The 19,828-nt window shown below is 46.2% G+C and overlaps 1 protein-coding gene across 2 annotated transcripts in view; it reads right to left on the reverse strand.

The window, feature by feature from the left end:
• LOC110503404 (F-BAR and double SH3 domains protein 2) overlaps positions 1-19,828 on the reverse strand; it is a 128,192-nt gene that overhangs the window by 99,874 nt on the left and 8,490 nt on the right. For both annotated transcript variants that reach the window (XM_036962137.1, XM_036962135.1), the window contains exon 2: positions 14,821-14,918. In XM_036962137.1, the coding sequence (XP_036818032.1) occupies positions 14,821-14,918 (98 nt within the window). The remainder of the gene's footprint in view (positions 1-14,820; positions 14,919-19,828) is intronic.

Below are 19,828 nucleotides of genomic sequence, written 5' to 3' on the forward strand. Positions count from 1 at the left end.
TGTCACCATCCATGCCAACAGATAAGAGGGTAGAAAGATAAGAGGGATGGGGGGGGGACAAGCTCTCTCTCTCGCACACACACACACGAAAAAGCATGCCTAGACTTGGTACGCACACACATGATCTTTGGACATGTCTAAGCCTCCATGGTAACACTGCCATGGTTGGCTCTGCTGTAGGTAAACAAGAGCAACCAATGACCAGATCTCACTCACACGTGTGCGCACACATTCCCCAATGACTAGTTTACACCTGGTTAAATATGAAATATTATTTAATATGACTGGTATCAAATCAAATCAAATCTATTGGTCACATACGCATGGTTAGCAGATGTTAATGCGAGTGTAGCGAAATGCTTGTGCTTCTAGTTCCGACAATGCAGTAATAACCAACGAGTAATCTAACCTAACAATTCCAAAACTACTACCTTAAAGGGATAAAGAATATGTACATGGCCTCCCGGGTGGCGCAGTGGTTAAGGGCGCTGTACTGCAGCGCCAGCTGTGCCATCAGAGACTCTGGGTTCGCGCCCAGGCTCTGTCGTAACCGGACCGCGACCGGGAGGTCCATGGGGCGACGCACAATTGGTCTAGCGTCGTCCAGGTTAGGGAGGGCTTGGTCGGTAGGGATGTCCTTGTCTCATCGCGCACCAGCGACTCCTGTGGCGTGCCGGGCGCAGTGCGCGCTAACCAAGGTTGCCAGGTGCTGGCTTCTGGGTTGGATGCGCGCTGTGTTAAGAAGCAGTGCGGCTTGGTTGGGTTGTGTATCGGAGGACGCATGACTTTCAACCTTCGTCTCTCCTGAGCCCGTACGGGAGTTGTAGCAATGAGACAAGATAGTAGCTACAACAATTGGATACTACGAAATTGGGGAGAAAAAGGAGTAAAAAAAAATATTATAAAAATAATAATAATATGTACATAAAGATATGATGGCAGGTGCTACTGCCTGTAAACACACAGTTCAGGTCAAAGTGAATGATGGCAGGTGCTACTGCCTGTAAACACACAGTTCAGGTCAAAGTGAATGATGGCAGGTGCTACTGCCTGTAAACACACAGTTCAGGTCAAAGTGAATGATGGCAGGTCCTACTGCCTGTAAACACACAGTTCAGGTCAAAGTGAATGATGGCAGGTCCTACTGCCTGTAAACACACAGTTCAGGTCAAAGTGAATGATGGCAGGTGCTACTGCCTGTAAACACACAGTTCAGGTCAAAGTGAATGATGGCAGGTGCTACTGCCTGTAAACACACAGTTCAGGTCAAAGTGAATGATGGCAGGTCCTACTGCCTGTAAACACACAGTTCAGGTCAAAGTGAATGATGGCAGGTCCTACTGCCTGTAAACACACAGTTCAGGTCAAAGTGAATGATGGCAGGTCCTACTGCCTGTAAACACACAGTTCAGGTCAAAGTGAATGATGGCAGGTCCTACTGCCTGTAAACACACAGTTCAGGTCAAAGTGAATGATGGCAGGTCCTACTGCCTGTAAACACACAGTTCAGGTCAAAGTGAATGATGGCAGGTCCTACTGCCTGTAAACACACAGTTCAGGTCAAAGTGAATGATGACAGGTGCTACTGCCTGTAAACACACAGTTCAGGTCAAAGTGAATGATGGCAGGTGCTACTGCCTGTAAACACACAGTTCAGGTCAAAGTGAATGATGGCAGGTCCTACTGCCTGTAAACACACAGTTCAGGTCAAAGTGAATGATGGCAGGTGCTACTGCCTGTAAACACACAGTTCAGGTCAAAGTGAATGATGGCAGGTCTGTGTGGCAAATGGCTTGTTTGCATAAAGGCCTACTGTAGTTCTATGGTGCACCGGTCTGTGTACAACGCAGTTGCCATGCCAAGTGATGAGCAGCCAGTCAAGATGCTCTCAATGGTGCAGCTGTATAACTTTTTGGGGAACTGAGAGCCCATGTCAAATGTTTTCAACCTCCCGAGGGGAAAGAGTTGTTGTCTTGCCCTTTTTCCTGTGCCGGTGTGTTTTCACCATGATAGATCTTTAGTGATGTGGACACAGGGGAACATGAAGCTCTCGACCAACTCCAGTACAGCCCCGTCAATGTGAATGGTGGCGTGCTCGAGCCTCCGTTTCCTGTAGTCTACAATCAACTCCTTTGTTTTGCTCACGTTGAGTTGTTGTTGTCCTGGCACCACACTGCCATGTCTCTGGCCTCCTCCCGATTAAGATGGCTCATCGTCGGCGGTGATCAAGCCTACCACCGTCTTGTCGACGGTAAACTTAGTGATGGAGTTTTTAGTCATGTGAGGCCACATAGCCGTGGGTGAACAGGGGGTAAAAGAGGGAACTTACAACACACACCCGAGGGGCCCCCGTGTTGTGGGTCAGCGTGGGGGAGGTGTTGTTTCCTACCTGGGGGTGGCCGGTCAAGAAGTCCAGGATGCAGTTGCAGAGGGATGTGTTTCGTCCCAGGATTATTAGCTTAGTGATGAGCTTGGATGACACTATGGTGTTGAACGCTGAGCTGTAGTCAATGAACAGCATTGTCACATACAGTAGATGTTCCTTTTATCCAGGTGGGAAAAGGCAGTGTGAAGTGCAATAGAGATTGCATCATCTGTGGATCTGTTGGGGTGGAATGTGAATTGTAGTGGGTTCAGGGTGCCTGGGACGATGATGTTGATGTGAGCCATGACCAACATTTTCATAGCTACAGATCTGAGTAGTACGGGGCAGTAGTCATTTAGACAGGTTACCTTGGCATTCTTGGGCACTCTGACAATGGTGTTCTGCTTGAAACATGTAGGTATTACAGACTGGGTCTGGGAGAGGTTGAAAATGTCAGTGAAGACACTTGGTCAGCACATGCTCGGAGTACGTGCCCTGGTAATCCGTCTGGCCCTGCGGCCTTGTGAATGTTAACCTGTTTAAAAGATCTTACTCACATCGGCTATGGAGAGCGTGATCACATACAGTGGGACAAAAAAGTATTTAGTCAGCCACCAATTGTGCAAGTTCTCCTGCTTAAAAAGATGAGAGAGGCCTGTAATTTTCATCATAGGTAGACTTCAACTATGACAGACAAAATGAGAAAAAAATTCCAGAAAATCACATTGTAGGATTTTTTATGAATTTATTTGCAAATTATGGTGGAAAATAAGTATTTGGTCACCTACAAACAACAACAGCTGGTGCTCTCACACATGGTTTGGTGTTACTTGCTTTGAAGGGAGCATAGAAGGCATTTAGCTTGTCTGGTATGCTCGCGTCACTGAGCAGCTGAGTTTCCCTTTGTAATCCGTGATAGTTTGCAAGCCCTGCCACATCCGACGATCTTCACAACCGGTATAGTAGGATTCTATCTTAGTCCTGTATTGACGTTTTGCTTGTTTGATGTTTCTTCGGGGGGCTTTGCGGGATTTCTTCTAAGCGCACGGAGTAGTGTCCCACTCCTTGAAAGCGGCAACTCTAGCCTTTAGCCCAGCGAGGATGTTGCCTGTAATCCATGGGTTCTGGTTGGGATATGTACGTACGGTCACTGTGGGGACGACGTCGTCGATGCAGTTATTAATGAAGCCGGTGGCTGATGTGGTAAACTCCTCAATACCATAGGATGAATCCCGGAACATATTCCAGTCTGTGCTAGCGAAACAGTCTGTAAGTTTACCATCTGCTTCATCAGACCACTTCCGTATAGATCACATCACTGGTACTTTCTGTTCGAATTTTTGCTTGCAAGCAGAAATCAGGAGGATAGAGTTATGGTCAGATTTACCAAATGGCGGGCGAGGGACAGCTTTGTATGCATCTCTGTGTGTGGACCAAACTTAATCTTAGGAAGTTTTTTTTCCTCTATTTGCACAGGTGACATGCTGATAGAAATAAGGTAAAACGGATTTCAGTTTTCCTGCATTAAAAACCACAGGCCACTAGGTGCGCCACCTCTGGATAAGAATTTTCTTGTTTGCTTATGGCCGTATACAGCTCGTTGAGTACGGTCTTAGTGCCGGCATCGGTTTATGCTGGTAAATAGAGAAAAATATAGATGAAAACTCTCTTAGTAAATAGTATGGTCAACAACTTATCATGGGGTATTCTAACTCAGGAGAGCACTGTGTTTCAGACATAAGGAAGTGGATAGCGGCAAATGTTTCACTTCTAAAACATAGATGCTAGTTCTAGGACCCAAGAAACAAAGAGATATGCTGTTGGATCTGACAATTCATCTTGATGGTTGTTACAGTCGTATCAAATAAAACTGTGAAGGACCTCAGCGTTCCTCTGGACCCTGATCTATCTTTTGATGAATATATCAAGAATATTTAAAAGGGCAGTTCAAGGGTTTTACTGCTAACCTACAAAGCATTACATGGACTTGCTCCTACCCATCGCTCCAACTTGGTCCTGCCGTACATACCTACACGTACACCACGGTCACAAGACGCAGGCCTTTTTATTTACAGCTGGAGACAGGGCTTTCTCCTATAGAGCTCAATTTCTTTTGGAATGGTCTGCCTATCCATGTGAGACGCAGACTCTGTCTCAACATTTAACTATTCACTGAAGACTAAACTCTTCAGTAGGTCCTATGATTGAGTGTAATCTGGCCCAAAGGTGCTAAAGTGAATGGTAAGGCACTGGAGCAACAAACCAACCTTGCTGTCTCTGCCTGGCCGGCTCCCCTCTCTCCACTGGGATTCTCTGCCTCTGACGCAATTACGGGGGCTGAGTCACTGGCTTAATAGTGCTCTTCCATGCTGTACCTAGGCGGGGTGAATCACTTGAGTGGTTTGAGTCACTGATGTGATCTTCCTGTCCGGTTTTGGGCCGCCTCAGGCTCATGCGGAGGAGGAGATCTTCAAGGGCTATACTCAGCCTTGTCTCAGGGTAATAGGTTGGTGCTCTGCTGATATCCCTCGAGTGGTGCGGGGGCTGTGTTTTTGGCAAAGTGTGTGGGGTTATATCCTGCCTGGTTAGTCCTGTCTGGGGGTATCATTGGACGGGGTCACAGTGTCCGCCAACCCCCCCCGTCTCAGCCTCCGGTAACTATGCTGCAATAGTCTGTGCCGGGGGGCTAGGGTTAGGTTTATATCTAGTGTAATTCTCCTGTCGTATCTGGTGTCCTGTGTGAATTTAAGTATGCTCCTTTAAACTCTTGCACTCCCCTCCTGGAGGACCTGAGCCCTACGACCATGCCTCAGGACTACCTGGCCTACGACCATGCCTCAAGACTACCTTGCCTGATGACTCCAGGCTGTCCCCAGTCATGCTGCTGCTCCAGTTCTGCCTGCGGCTATGGAACCCTGACCTGTTCACCGGATATACTACATTGTCCTGGACGTGCTGTTTTCAACTCTCCCCCTCTCTACCACACCTGCTGTCTCGTCCTCTGAATGCTCAGCTTTGAAAAGCCAACTGACATTTATCAATGAACATTTGTACATCTTGAAGAACAATCTGGCCTGGCACAGCCAAAAGAGGACTGGCCACCCCTCTGGTTCCTCTCTAGGTATCCTAGAAATCGTGCTTCTAAATCTGCATTGCTTGCTGTTTAGGGTTTTAGGCTGGGTTTCTGAATAGCACTATGTGACAGCTGCTGACGTAAAAAGGGCTTTATAAATACATTTGATTAAAAATAATATAAAAACGAAATATCTTTAATTTACTTCAACTATAAAAACTAGCAAATCAGGTCTCAGAAACTAACTGAAACTAAATTGAATTCTCAAAAAAAATAGAAATAAACACTCATCAACTCAGCAAAAAAATAAACGTCCTCTCACTGTCAACTGTGTTTATTTTCATCAAACTTAACATGTGTCAATATTTCAATGAACATAACAAGATTCAACAACTGAGACGTAAACTGAACAAGTTCCACAAACATGTGACTAACAGAAATGGAATGATGTGTTCCTGAACAAAGAGGGGGTCAAAATCAGAAGTAACAGTCGGTATCTGGTGTGGCCACCAGCTGCATTAAGTACTGCAGTGCATCTCCACCTCATGGACTGCACCATATTTTCCAGTTCTTGCTGTGAGATGTTACCCCACTCTTCCACCAAAGCACCTGCAGGTTCCCGGACATTTCTGGGGGGAATGGCCCTAGCCCTCACCCTCCGATCAAACAGGTCCCAGACGTGCTCAATGCGATTGAGATCCGGGCTCTTCGCTGGCCATGGCAGAACACTGACATTACTGTCTTGCAGGAAGTCACGCACAGAACGAGCAGTATGGTGGCATTGTCATGCTGGAGGGTCATGTCAGGATGCAGGAAGGGTACCACATGAGGGAGGAGGATGTCTTCCCTGTAATGCACAGCGTTGAGATTGCCTACAATGACAACAAGCTTAGTCCGATGATGCTGTGACACACCGCCCCAGACCATGACGGACCCTCCACCTCCAAGTTGATCCCGCTCTAGAGTACAGGCCTCGGTGTAATGCTCATTCCTTCGACGATAAACGCGAATCCGACCATCATCCCTGGTGAGACAAAAGCGCGACTCGTCAGTGAAGAGCACTTTTTGCCAGTCCTGTCTGGTCCAGAGACAGTGGGTTTGTGCCCATAGGCAACATTGTTGCCGGTGATGTCTGGTGAGGACCTGCCTTACAACAGGCCCTCAGTCCAGCCTCTCTCATCCTATTGCGGACAGTCTGAGCACTGATGGAAGGATTGTGTGTTCCTGGTGTAACTCGGGCAGTTGTTGTTGCCATCCTGTACCTGTCCTGCAGGTATGATGTTCGGATGTACCGATCCCGTGCAGGTGTTGTTACACGTGGTCTGCCACTGCGAGGATGATCAGCTGTCCGTCCTGTCTCCGTGTAGCGCTGTCTTAGGCATCTCACAGTACGGACATTGCAATTTATTGTCCTGGCCTCCTTGCAGCCTGCCTAAGGCACGTTCACGTAGATGAGCAGGGACCCTGGCCATCTTTCTTTTGGTGTTTTTCAGAGTCCGTAGAAAGGCCTCTTTAGTGTCCTAAGTTTTCATAACTGTGACCTTAATTGCCTAGCGTCTGTAAGCTGTTAGTGTCTTAACGACCGTTCCACAGACACATGTAATTGTTTATGGTTCATTGAACAAGCATGGGAAACAGTGTTTAAACCCTTTACAATGAAGATCTGTGAAGTTATTTGGATTTTTACAAATTATCTTTGAAAGACAGTCCTGAAAAAAAGGACGTTCATTTTTTGCTGAGTTTATAAAAACACAAAACTATAATAACCTTGTGTGCATGAGAGACAGGGAGCGAGAGACTCAAGAGGCTGTGTCTGCATCAGCTGTGCAACCAAAAACAAACACCCTGACAAGACCTGTGGGTGAGTGCGAGTCTGAAAGCACACACACACACACACACACACACACACACACACACACACACAGCATTTGTGTGTCTGTGACTGTGTGTCTCAGCATAGAGTGAACGAGAGTAAAATACAGACAAAAACAAAGTAAGAGAGGGATCAAACATGGGAAAACAGCTGGGATCAATCAGGTGATGAACTACAGAGATCAACGTAAACACCCATATATTGATTGGTCAGAGAGATAATGTAGGGGTGGAGGTATGATGGGAGACAAGAGGTAGGAAGACAGAGAGAAAAAGACAGAAAGAGAGAGATACAAAAGACTCATCAGACGATAGAGAGACTCCACTAAATAAGACTTAAGTGAGGTTGCAGGCCACGTTAGCCATGAGCAACAGGCCATATTAGCCATGAGCAACAGACCATATTAACCTACAACACAATAGCCATGAGCAACAGGCCATGTTAGCCATGAGCAACAGGCCATGTTAGCCATGAGAAACAGGCCATATTAACCTACAACACTATAGCCATGAGCAACAGGCCATGTTAGCCATGAGCAACAGGCCATGTTAGCCATGAGCAACAGGCCATATTAACCTACAACACTATAGCCATGAGCAACAGGCCATGTTAGCCATGAGCAACAGGCCATGATAGCCATGAGCAACAGGCCATATTAGCCATGAGCAACAGGCCATATTAGCCATGAGCAACAGGCCATGATAGCCATGAGCAACAGACCATATTAACCTACAACACTATAGCCATGAGCAACAGGCCATGATAGCCATGAGCAACAGGCCATATTAACCTACAACACTATAGCCATGAGCAACAGGCCATGATAGCCATGAGCAACAGGCCATGATAGCCATGAGCAACAGGCCATGATAGCCATGAGCAACAGGCCATGATAGCCATGAGCAACAGGCCATGATAGCCATGAGCAACAGGCCATGTTAGCCATGAGCAACAGGCCATGTTAGCCATGAGCAACAGGCCATGATAGCCATGAGCAACAGGCCATGATAGCCATGAGCAACAGGCCATGATAGCCATGAGCAACAGGCCATGTTAGCCATGAGCAACAGGCCATGATAGCCATGAGCAACAGGCCATAATAGCCTACAACACGATAGCCATGAGCAACAGGCCATATTAGCCTACAACACGATAACAATGAGCAACAGGCCATATTAGCCATGAGCAACAGGCCATATTAACCATGAGCAACAGGCCATATTAGCCATGAGCAACAGGCCATATTAGCCATGAGCAACAGGCCATATTATTATTTTTTTTTAATTTTTACCCCTTTTTCTCCCCAATTTCGTGGTGTCCAATTGTTGTAGTAGCTACTATCTTGTCTCATTGCTACAACTCCCGTACGGGCTCGGGAGAGACGAAGGCATGCATCCTCCGATACACAACCCAACCAGCCGTACTGCTTCTTAACACAGCGCGCATCCAACCCGGAAGCCAGCCGCACCAATGTGTCGGAGGCTACACCGTGCACCTGGCAACCTTGGCTAGCGCGCACTGCGCCCGGCCCGCCACAGGAGTCGCTGGTGCGCGATGAGACAAGGAGATCCCTACCGACCAATTGCTCACTAACCCGGACGACGCTAGGCCAATTGTGCGTCGCCCCACGGACCTCCCGGTCGCGGCCGGTTACGACAGAGCCTGGGTGCGAACCCAGGGACTCTGATGGCACAGCTGGCGCTGCAGTACAGCGCCCTTAACCACTGCGCCACCTGGGAGGCCGTGCAACAGGCCATATTAACCATGAGCAACAGGCCATGTTAGCCATGAGCAACAGGCCATATTAGCCATGAGCAACAGGCCATATTAGCCATGAGCAACAGGCCATATTAGCCATGAGCAACAGGCCATATTAGCCTACAACACGATAACCATAAGCAACAGGCCATATTAGCCGACAACACTATAGCCATGAGCAACAGGCCATATTAGCCTACAACACTATAGCCATGAGCAACAGGCCATATTAGCCTACAACACTATAGCCATGAGTAACAGGCAATATTAGCCTACAACACTATAGCCATGAGTAACAGGCCATATTAGCCTACAACACAGTAACCATGAGGCCATATTAGCCTACAACACTATAGCCATGAGCAACAGGCCATATTAGCCTACAACACTATAGCCATGAGCAACAGGCCATATTAGCCTACAACACTATAGCCATGAGTAACAGGCCATATTAGCATACAACACTATAGCCATGAGTAACAGGCCATATTAGCCTACAACACTATAGCCATGAGTAACAGGCCATATTAGCCTACAACACTATAGCCATGAGTAACAGGCCATATTAGCCTACAACACTATAGCCATGAGTAACAGGCCATATTAGCCTACAACACTATAGCCATGAGTAACAGGCCATATTAGCCTACAACACGGTAACCATGAGGCCATATTAGCCTACAACACTATAGCCATGAGTAACAGGCCATATTAGCATACAACACTATAGCCATGAGTAACAGGCCATATTAGCCTACAACACTATAGCCATGAGTAACAGGCCATATTAGCCTACAACACTATAGCCATGAGTAACAGGCCATATTAGCCTACAACACGGTAACCATGAGGTCATATTAGCCTACAACACTATAGCCATGAGTAACAGGCCATATTAGCCTACAACACTATAGCCATGAGTAACATGGTAACTACGGTGCATTCGGAAAGTATTCAGAGCCCTGGACTTGTTCCACATTTTCTTATGTTACAGCTTTATTCTAAAATGGATGAAAATAGCCCCCCCCCCCATCAATCTACACACAATACCCCATAATAACAAAGCAAAATAATGCTTGCAAAAAAATATATATCACATTTACATAACAATTCAGACCCTTTACTCAGTACTTTGTTGAAGCACCTTTGGCAGAGATTACAGTCTTCTAGGGTATGACGCTACACAAGCTTGGCACACCTGTATTTGGGGAGTTTCTCCCATTTTTCTCTGCAGATCCTCTCAATCTCTGTCAGGTTGGATGGGGAGCGTCGCTGCACAGCTATTTTAAAGCTCTCTCCAAAGATGTTCGATCAGGTTCAAGTCCGGGCTCTGGCTGGGCCACTCAAGGACATTTAGAGACTTGTCCCGAAGTCACTCCTGTGTTATCTTGGTTGTCTGCTTAGGGTCGTTGTCCTGTTGTAAGGTGAACCTTTGCCCCAGTCTGAGGTCCTGAGTGCTCTGGAGCCTGAGTGCTCCCTGCCGCTGAAAAACATCCACACATCATGATGCTGCCACCACCATAGTTCACCGTGGAGATGGTGCCAGGTTTCCTCCAGACATGATGCTGCCACCACCATACTTCACCGTGGAGATGGTGCCAGGTTTCCTCCAGACGTGATGCTGCCACCACCATACTTCACCGTGGAGATGGTGCCAGGTTTCCTCCAGACGTGATGCTGCCACCACCATACTTCACCGTGGAGATGGTGCCAGGTTTCCTCCAGACGTTGGCATTCAGGCCAAAGAGTTCAATGATGGTTTCATCAGACCTGAACATTTTGTTTCTCATGGTGAGAGTCTTTAAGTTCCTTTTGGCAAACTCCAAGCGGCCTGTCATGTGCCTTTCACTGAGGTGTGGCTTCCATCTGGACACTCTACCATAAAGGCATGATTGGTAGGGTGCTGCAGAGATGGTTGTCCTTCTGGAGCTCTGTCAGAGTGACCATCGGGTTCTTGTCACCTCCCTGACCAAGGCCCTTCTCCCCCAATTGCTCAGTTTGGCCGAGCGGCCTGCTCTAGGAAGAGTCTTGGGGGTTCCAAACTTCTTCCATTTAAGAATGATGGAGGCCACTGTGTTGTTGGGGACATTCAATGCTGCAGAAATGTTTTGGTACCCTTCCCCAGATCTGTCCCTCGACACAATCCTGTCTCTGCACTTTACAGACAATTCCTTCAACCTCATGGCTTGGTTTTTTGCTCTGACATGCACTATCAACTGTGGGACATTATATAGATGGGTGTGTACCTTTCCAAATAATTTACAATCAATTGAATTTACCACAGGTGGACTCCAATCAAGTTGTAGAAACATCTCAATGACTATCAATGGAAACAGGATGCACCTGAGCTCAATTTCGAGTCACAAAGCAAAGTCTGAATACTTGTGTAAATAAGTTTTTAAAATAATGTACTTTTTTTTTTTCATGCATTTACTTTAAAAAATAATTTAAAAAACTGTTCTCACTTTGTCATTATGGGGTATTGTGGATAGATTTCGGAGAAAAAAATTATATTCAATCCATTTCAGAACAAGGCTGTAACGTAACAAAATATGGAAAAAGTCAAGAGGTCTGAATACTTTCTGAAGGTACTGTACAACACTAGGCCTGAGAGGGAGAGTAGTCAATGTAGCCTACACTTGTGCATCAGATTTGTGTGTCTGAGCAATCTTGTGTGTAGTGTGTGTGTGTGCTCGTGCGTGGAGACTTTGTGAAGGAGACATAAGGGAAATGCAGATTTAGCTGGATTTAGGACGCTTAGCTGACTCGCTGACTTTTTTCTCCTCATCTTCCTCATCCCCTCGCTCGCTCTCTCCCTCTCTCTTCCTCATCCTCTCTAAGCCCACAAGACTGTCTCTGGGGATTAAAGCCACTGGTCGATCTCTCGCTCTCTGTGTGTCCGTCTCTCGCTCTCTCTGCCCGTCTGTCTCTCTTTCCCTCCCTCCCTCCCGCCATCTCTCTCTCCCCTTCCCTCCATCTCTCTCTCTCTCTCTCTCTCTGTGTGTCCGTCTCTCGCTCTCTCTGTCCGTCTGTCTGTCTCTTTCCCTCCCTCCCTCCCTCCATCTCTCTCTCCCTCCAGCTCTTCATCCCCCTCCCTCAGTCTCTCTCTCTCCCTTCCATCTCTCTCTCCCCCTCCCTCAGTCTCTCTCTCCCCCTCTCCCTCGATCACCCCTCCCCCCTCTCATGAGGATCATATGTCTGTGTATGCTTACGTCAGCTTTAGTTTGTGTCAGCATACGTGTGTCTAGAGAGAGAGAGAGAGATATATTATGCTTGTGTGTATATGTATATTAGTGTTATTGTCCTCTCCGATTAAACAAGCCCCAGGATTAATTAGGGTAATGAACTCAGAGCAGCTTTGGGGACTAAAGAGTTAAGATCTCAGCTTTGCAGAGGAAAGTGTGTGTTTCTACTCTCCGTGTCTCTGTCCCTCCCCAGGAACTGAAACAAGACAGATATAAAATGTTTGCATACTCTTCCTCTCACATAAATAAAACATTCACCCACCTGCCATGCACCGATATGCATCAGCAAGCAGACATTAGCTAACTAGTACACTTTTGCTAATGCTAGCCACAGAGAACAGGGGCTACGTGGATATCCCTTCAAATTAGTAGCTTCGGCTATTTCAGCCTCACCCGTTGCTGACAGGTGTATAAAATCGAACACACAGCCATTCAATCTCTATAGACAAACGTTGACAGTAGAATGGCCTTACTGAAGAGCTCAGTGACTTTCAACGTGGCAACGTCATAGGATGCCACCTTTCCAACGAGTCAGTTCGTCAAATTTCTGCCCTGTTAGAGCTGCCCTGGTCAACTGTACGTGCTCTTATTGTGAAGCAGAAACATCTAGGAGAAACAACGGCACAGAAGCGAAGTGGTAGGCCACACAAGCTCACAGAACGGGACAGCAGAGTGCTGAAGCGCATAAAAATCATCTGTCCTCGGTTGGAACACTCACTACCGAGTTCCAAACGCACTCTGGAAGCAACGTCAGCACAATTTACTGTTCATCGGGAGCTTTATGAAATGGGTTTCCATGGCCGAGCAGCTGCACACAAGCCTAAGATCACCATGCGCAATGCCAAGAGTCAGCTGGAGTGGTGTAAAGCTCATCGCCATTGGACTCTGGAGCAGTGGAAACACCTTCTGTGGAGGGATGAATCATGCTTCAACATCTGGCAGTCCGACGGGCAAATCTGGTGTTTGGCAGATACCAGGAGAACACTACCTGCCCAAATAAATAGTGCCAACTGTAAAGTTTGGTAGATGAGGAATAATGGTCTGGGGCTGTTTTTCATGGCTCCGGCTAGACCCCTTAGTTCCAGTGAAGATAAATCTTAACTCTACAGCATACAATGACATTCTAGAAGATTCTGTGATTCCAACTCTGTGGCAACAGTTTATGGATGGCTCTTTCCTGTTTCACCATGACAATAGCCCCGTGCACAAAGTGAGGTGGACACAGAAATGGTTTGTTGAGATCGGTGTGGAAGAACTTGACTGGCCTGCACAGAGCCCTGATCTCAACCCCATCGAACACATTTGGGATGAATTGGATGAAATGTTTCAACATCTAGTGGAAAACCTTCCCAGAAGAGTGGAGGCTGTTATAGCAGCCAAAGGGGAGACCAACTCCTTATAAATGCCCATGATTTTGGATTGAGATGTTCGACGAGCAGGTGTCCACATACTTTTGCAGTACACATGTGAATACTGGCTGCAGGCAGAGCTAAGCAGACTCCTTAACAGTCTCCAGCATCCCTCTCACCAAACAGAGACTGAGGCAGAGTTACCATAAAATCTATTTCCCTAAACAAAAGCAACACCAGCAGTGCAGGGATGAGATCTTTCTCAAACAGTCTTGACTGCTGTGTGTTGTCATACATAATCAATGCCTTGTGTACACAGATAGGAGAGCTTGAGAGAGCAGGCAGGGGGTTGTGAAGCTGGGGGTGGGGGGCGTTACTGCTGCTGTACTTTGAACACACAGTAGATTTGGATCTCATTGCTATTTCCTTCTGGGAACGACTTTATAAAGTGGAGAAAACTGCACTGGTTTCCCGTTATGACTTCCAGCTGTGGGAGGATCGAGACCGAAAGACAGAGACAGAAACAGAGAAACAGAGAAACAGAGAGAGAGAAACAGACAGGTGAGAGAGAGAGAGCGAGAGAGAGACAAACAGAGAGAGAGTGAGAGAGAGAGCGAGAGACAAACAGAGAGCTGAGAGAGAGAGACAAACAGAGAGGTGAGAGTGAGAGAGAGAGAGACAGAGAGGAGAGAGAGAGACAAGCAGAGAGGTGAGAGAGAGAGAGAGACAAACAGAGAGGTGAGAGAGAGAGAGAGAGAGAGAGAGAGAGACAAACAGAGGTGAGAGAGAGAGACAAACAGAGAGGTGAGAGAGAGAGAGAAAGACAGACAGAAAGACAGAGAGAGGAGAGGGAGAGACACAGAAAGAAAGACAGACAGAGGAGAGGGAGAGAAACAGAAAGAAAGACAGACAGAGGAGAGGGAGAGAAACAGAAAGAAAGACAGAAAGACAGAGAGAGGAGAGGGAGAGACAGAAAGAAAGACAGACAGAGAGAGGAGAGGGAAAGAGACAGAAAGACAGAGAGAGGAGAAGGAGAGCAGCAGGAAATTCCTTCGTCAGATCCCAAATCTGTGTGTTCTTCCAATAAATAGAAATACTGGAATCCTCCTCCTCCTCCTCCTCCTCCTCTCTGTGTGTGTAGTATGAAGTGTGTGTACCTCATGTCCTCCAGCAGGTCACATTCTGTTTGATGTTTGAGGTGCAGTCTGGTCATCTGCTCTAAGTGAGAATTCTTCAGCTCCTGAGTCACTTTTACCTGCAGGGAGGGACACAGTCACACTGTCAATCAATCAATCAATGGTAGATTCAGCAATATGAAGTTACCATAAGTAACAGGGTGACTTCCCAACCACACACACACTATCAGCCATTGTCTCTTGGGGGAGAATTCCACTGGCTATTCACTGGGGTTACGCAGTCAGAGATTCAGGACCATTCCAGACAAAACAACAACACAGAGCTCACACTCACTCACACACACACTGTCCTGTCGATTTCATGTAGCCTGCCTTTGAATATACAGAAGTACTGGCCCATGGAGGGGGAGTGGTCCATAGAGGGGGAGTGGTCCATGGAGTGCCCCATGGAGGGGGAGTGGTCCATGTAGGGGGAGTGGTCCATGGAGGGGAGGCGGTCCATGGAGGGGCTTATCATGAATAGAGGGGGAGCGGTCCATGGAGGGGGAGTGGTCCATGAAGGGGGAGCGGTCCATGGAGGGGGAGCGGTCCATGGAGGGGGAATGGTCCATGGAGGGGTTAATCATGGATAGAGGGGGAGCGGTCCATGGAGGGGGAGCGGTCCATGGAGGGGTTAATCATGGATAGAGGGGGAGCGGTCCATGGAGGGGGAGCGGTCCATGGAGGGGGAGCGGTCCATGGAGGGGGAGCGGTCCATGGAGGGGGGATGGTCCATGGAGGGGGGATGGTCCATGGAGGGGGAATGGTCCATGGAGGGGTTAATCATGGATAGAAGGGGATTGGTCCATCGAGGGGGAGCGGTCCATGGAGGGGGAAGGAACTGAATAATATTAAGAGATGCTATTAGTGTGTAGTGTGGAAACATACCAAAAAACTATTAGGCAACAACAAAATGAATTCCTTTTAGACAACTTCCTGGACAAAATGTTTAGTGAAGGTGTAAACCTGGCAGTAGAAAACCAAAACAGTATATTTGACTTCTCAGCATCCTTATGAAATTAAACAGCAAAAACATATACATGATCAAATACAAATCTTAGAAACAACTATTAAAGACGACCAGAACCCACTGGATTCTCCAATTACATTGAATTAACTACAGGACAAAGCAACCCAAAAAGGCTTGTGGTGTTGATGGTATCCTAAATGAAATGATAAAATATACAGACAAGAAATTCCAATTTGCTATACTTCAACATCACCCCAATCCACAAAAGTGGAGACAAATATGACCCCAATAACTACCAGGGGATGTGTTTATAGCAACCTTGGGAAAATCCTCTGCATTATCATTAACAGCAGACTCAAACATTTCCTCAGTTAAAACAATGTACTGCGCAAATGTCAAATTGGCTTTTTACCAAATTACCGTACGACAGACCACTTATTCACCCTGCACACCCTAATTGACAAAAATAAACCAAAGGCAAAGTTTTCTCATGCTTTGTTGATTTCAAAAAAGCTTGACTCGATATGGCGTGAGGGTCTGCTATACAAACTGATGGAAAGTTCTGTTGGGGGGGAAAAACATACGACATTATAACATCCAGGTACACAAGCAACAAGCATGTGGTTAAAATTGGCAAAAAATACATACATTTCTTTCCACAGGGCCGTGGGGTGAGACAGGGATGCAGCATAAGCCCAACCCTCTTCAACATTTAAGTACCAGTCCAAAGTTTGGATACACCTACACATTCAAGATTTTTCTTTATTTGTACTATTTTCAACGTTGTAGAATAATAGTGAAGACGTCACTATTAACCAAAAAAGTGTTAAACAAATCAAAATATATATTTTTAAATTATTCAAAGTCGACACCCTTTGTATTGATGAAAGCTTTGCACACTTGTGGCATTCTGTCAACCAGCTTCATGAGGAATGCTTTTACAACATATACTGAGCACTTGTTGGCTGCTTTTCATTCACTCTGCGGTCCAACTAGGGTTGCACATTTTGGGGAATTTTCAGAGGTGGAAACTTTCTGTGGGAATTAACAGAAATATATGCAAATTAATATTAATACCATTTAAATGTAGATGTTTTATTGCATTGAATATATTTACCATATCATGTGGAGACAAAAACATAAACCGTTTACCTTATCATAAGTAGACATAATTGCAAATGATTAAATCCTTCCAATAGAAATGTAAAAAACAATTTAGTTACGAATTGAACTTTAAATTAGTTGACTCTTAACATGGGATGATTTCACTGAACAACAAAAGAAAGGGAATATTGAATGATCCCCAATGATCCCTCGCATCTCCCAAAAATGTTTTCAACATACATCTGTAAAATTAGTCTAGAAACTAAAGCTTTGGTTGTCTTCCTCTCAGGCTTCCATGTCTTCTCCCTGGACCTCCTCCATGTCCACTACTTGAACATCAGACTGAGGCCTCATCTTCACTGTCACTCTCCAACCTTATGACGACCCTCCCACTCTGTCTGCCGAATTCTCTCTCTTTGCTCTTGTAATCAATCCTTAATGTCGGTGGGCGGAGCCGGGAGGGTCGTCAGCGAAATGAGACACACCTGGGCTTGGGTGTGTCCCAGGATAAACGCACCTCTTCCCCATTCATTGAGGAGACTCTGTCCATGCAGACACTGATAGATTTCGGTTGTGGCCGTTTTGTTTGTTTGTTTTGGCACCTTTCAACACCCATCATTATCACATTTATGCACCCAACCACTCACACCACTGATTACTGACTACACACACACACCATTGTATTTAGTTTACCTCAGTTAATAATTATATTTTGTTATTCCTTATCTCCACGTTGTCTCCCTTTTTGTTACGAACTTCGAGCCGGTTCGTGATAAACATCGGACTCTGAGGCCTCATCTTCACTGTCACTCTCCGACCTTGTTGAGGATGGCTCGTTGTCAGACTCAAAAAGCCTCAAATTTTCCCGGATGGCAAAAAAATGTAAACCCTTGTATTGATCAGCCTGTTGCGTACGTTGGTGTGTGTGTTCCCAAACAAGAACCAGTTGCGCTCTGAGGCGGCCGATGTTGGTGGGATTTTGAGGATGATGGAGGCAACAGGGGAAAGAGCCTCAGATCCACAAAGTCCCTTCCACCAGGTGGCTGATGAGATAAGTTGGCACGACTGCCATATTGCATCTCCATCCCAAAGCCCTTGCTTGGAAGTGTACTTCGCCAGACTGCCAACAACCTTGCCCTCATCCAGGCCAAGGTGGTGAGACACGCCTTGCTGATCTCTGCACCAGACAGGATGCTCTTGCCAGCATACTTGGGGTCCAACATGTACGCTGCAGCGTGTATAGGCTTCAGGTAGAAGTCTTCACTCTGATGTATTTCAGAACTGCAGTTTCCTCTGCTTGGAGCAACAGTGAAGTGGGCAGGGAGGTACGGATTTCTTCTCTTACATCTGCAAGCAGAGTCTGAACATCAGACAGGATGACATTGTCTCCCTCAATCTGTGCAATGGCTACAGTTATAGGTTTCAGAAGTTTCGGGCTGCTTACCACTCTCTCCCAAAATACATCATCCAGGAGGATCCTCTTGATGGGGCTGTCCATATCAGCAGACTGTGATATGGCCATATCTTGGAGAGACTCCTTCCCCTCCAGGAGACTGTCAAACATGATGACGACACCACCCCAATGGGTGTTGCTGGGCAGCTTCAATGTGGTGCTCTTATTCTTCTCACTTTGCTTGGTGAGGTAGATTCCTGCTATAACTTGATGACTCTTCACATACCTAACTGTTTCCTTGGCTCTCTTGTAGAGTGTATCCATTGTTTTCAGTGACATGATGTCCTTGAGGAGGAGATTCAATGCATGAGCAGCACAGCCAATGGGTGTGATGTGAGCGTAGGTCTCCTCCACTTTAGACCAAGCAGCCTTCATGTCCGCAGCATTGTCTGGCATCAGTGCAAATACCTTCTGTGGTCCAAGGTCATTGACTGCCTTCAGCTCATCTGCAATGTAGAGACCAGTGTGTCTGTTGTCCCTTGTGTCTGTGCTCTGGTAGAATATTGGTTGAGGGGTGGAGATGATGTAGTTAATTATTCCTTGCCCACAAACATTCGACCACCCATCAGAGATGATTGCAATACAGTCTGCTTTCTCTATGATTTGCTTGACCTTCACTTGAACTCTGTTGAACTCTGCATCCATCAAATGAGTAGATAAAGCATGTCTGGTTGGAGGGGTGTAAGCTGGGCGAAGAACATTCAGAAATCTCTTCCAACACACATTGCCTGTGAGCAGAGGTGAACCAGTTGCATACACAGCTCGAGCAAGACACTTTTGTCAGAGGTTGCTTGTGAGCGCTGAGGGAACTTCATGCACTTGGCCAGATGATTCTGCATCTTTGTTGCATTCTTCACATATGACTTGGCACAGTATTTGCAAATGTACACAGCTTTTCCTTCTACACTAGCTGCAGTGAAATGTCTCCACATATCAGATAGTGCCAGTGGAATTTTCCTGTGAAGATTAGAAAAGTATGAGTAAAAAAATGTACAGATAAGTAGTTAAGCAGTTAGATTAAACAACTCCTTTGTAAGGTAAATGTTTTAAAATGAAACCTGTATGGAAACAGGTGAATTAACACTACCCATGTATGTCATATAAAATATATTCACCCCAACCAGAATTGTAATCAAAACTTACCAGAAAGCATGTAGTGCTTGGCTCAGACAGTGTAGTAGTGTGGGCTCAATAGCATCTCATTAGTGATCTTGAGAATCAGCCTTCCATGTGATGGAAGAATGCACTGTGCACGTAGAGGATTACAATTCCATTAAATTGGGGATAGTATAACCAAAATATGCCACAAGACCTAGAATTGCCTTGTGTATCCCACTAAAAAAAGTTGACTGTTATAAGTGAACACTTGATGAATTTAAGCAAAACTCCCCAAATTCCAAGGTTTAACTTTCCATGGAATATTTCCAGTAAAATTACGGAAATTTACCAGAAGGTTTCCGACC

The sequence above is a fragment of the Oncorhynchus mykiss genome, chromosome 24 (genome assembly GCF_013265735.2).
Source record: "Oncorhynchus mykiss isolate Arlee chromosome 24, USDA_OmykA_1.1, whole genome shotgun sequence".
Taxonomy (NCBI): domain Eukaryota; kingdom Metazoa; phylum Chordata; class Actinopteri; order Salmoniformes; family Salmonidae; genus Oncorhynchus; species Oncorhynchus mykiss.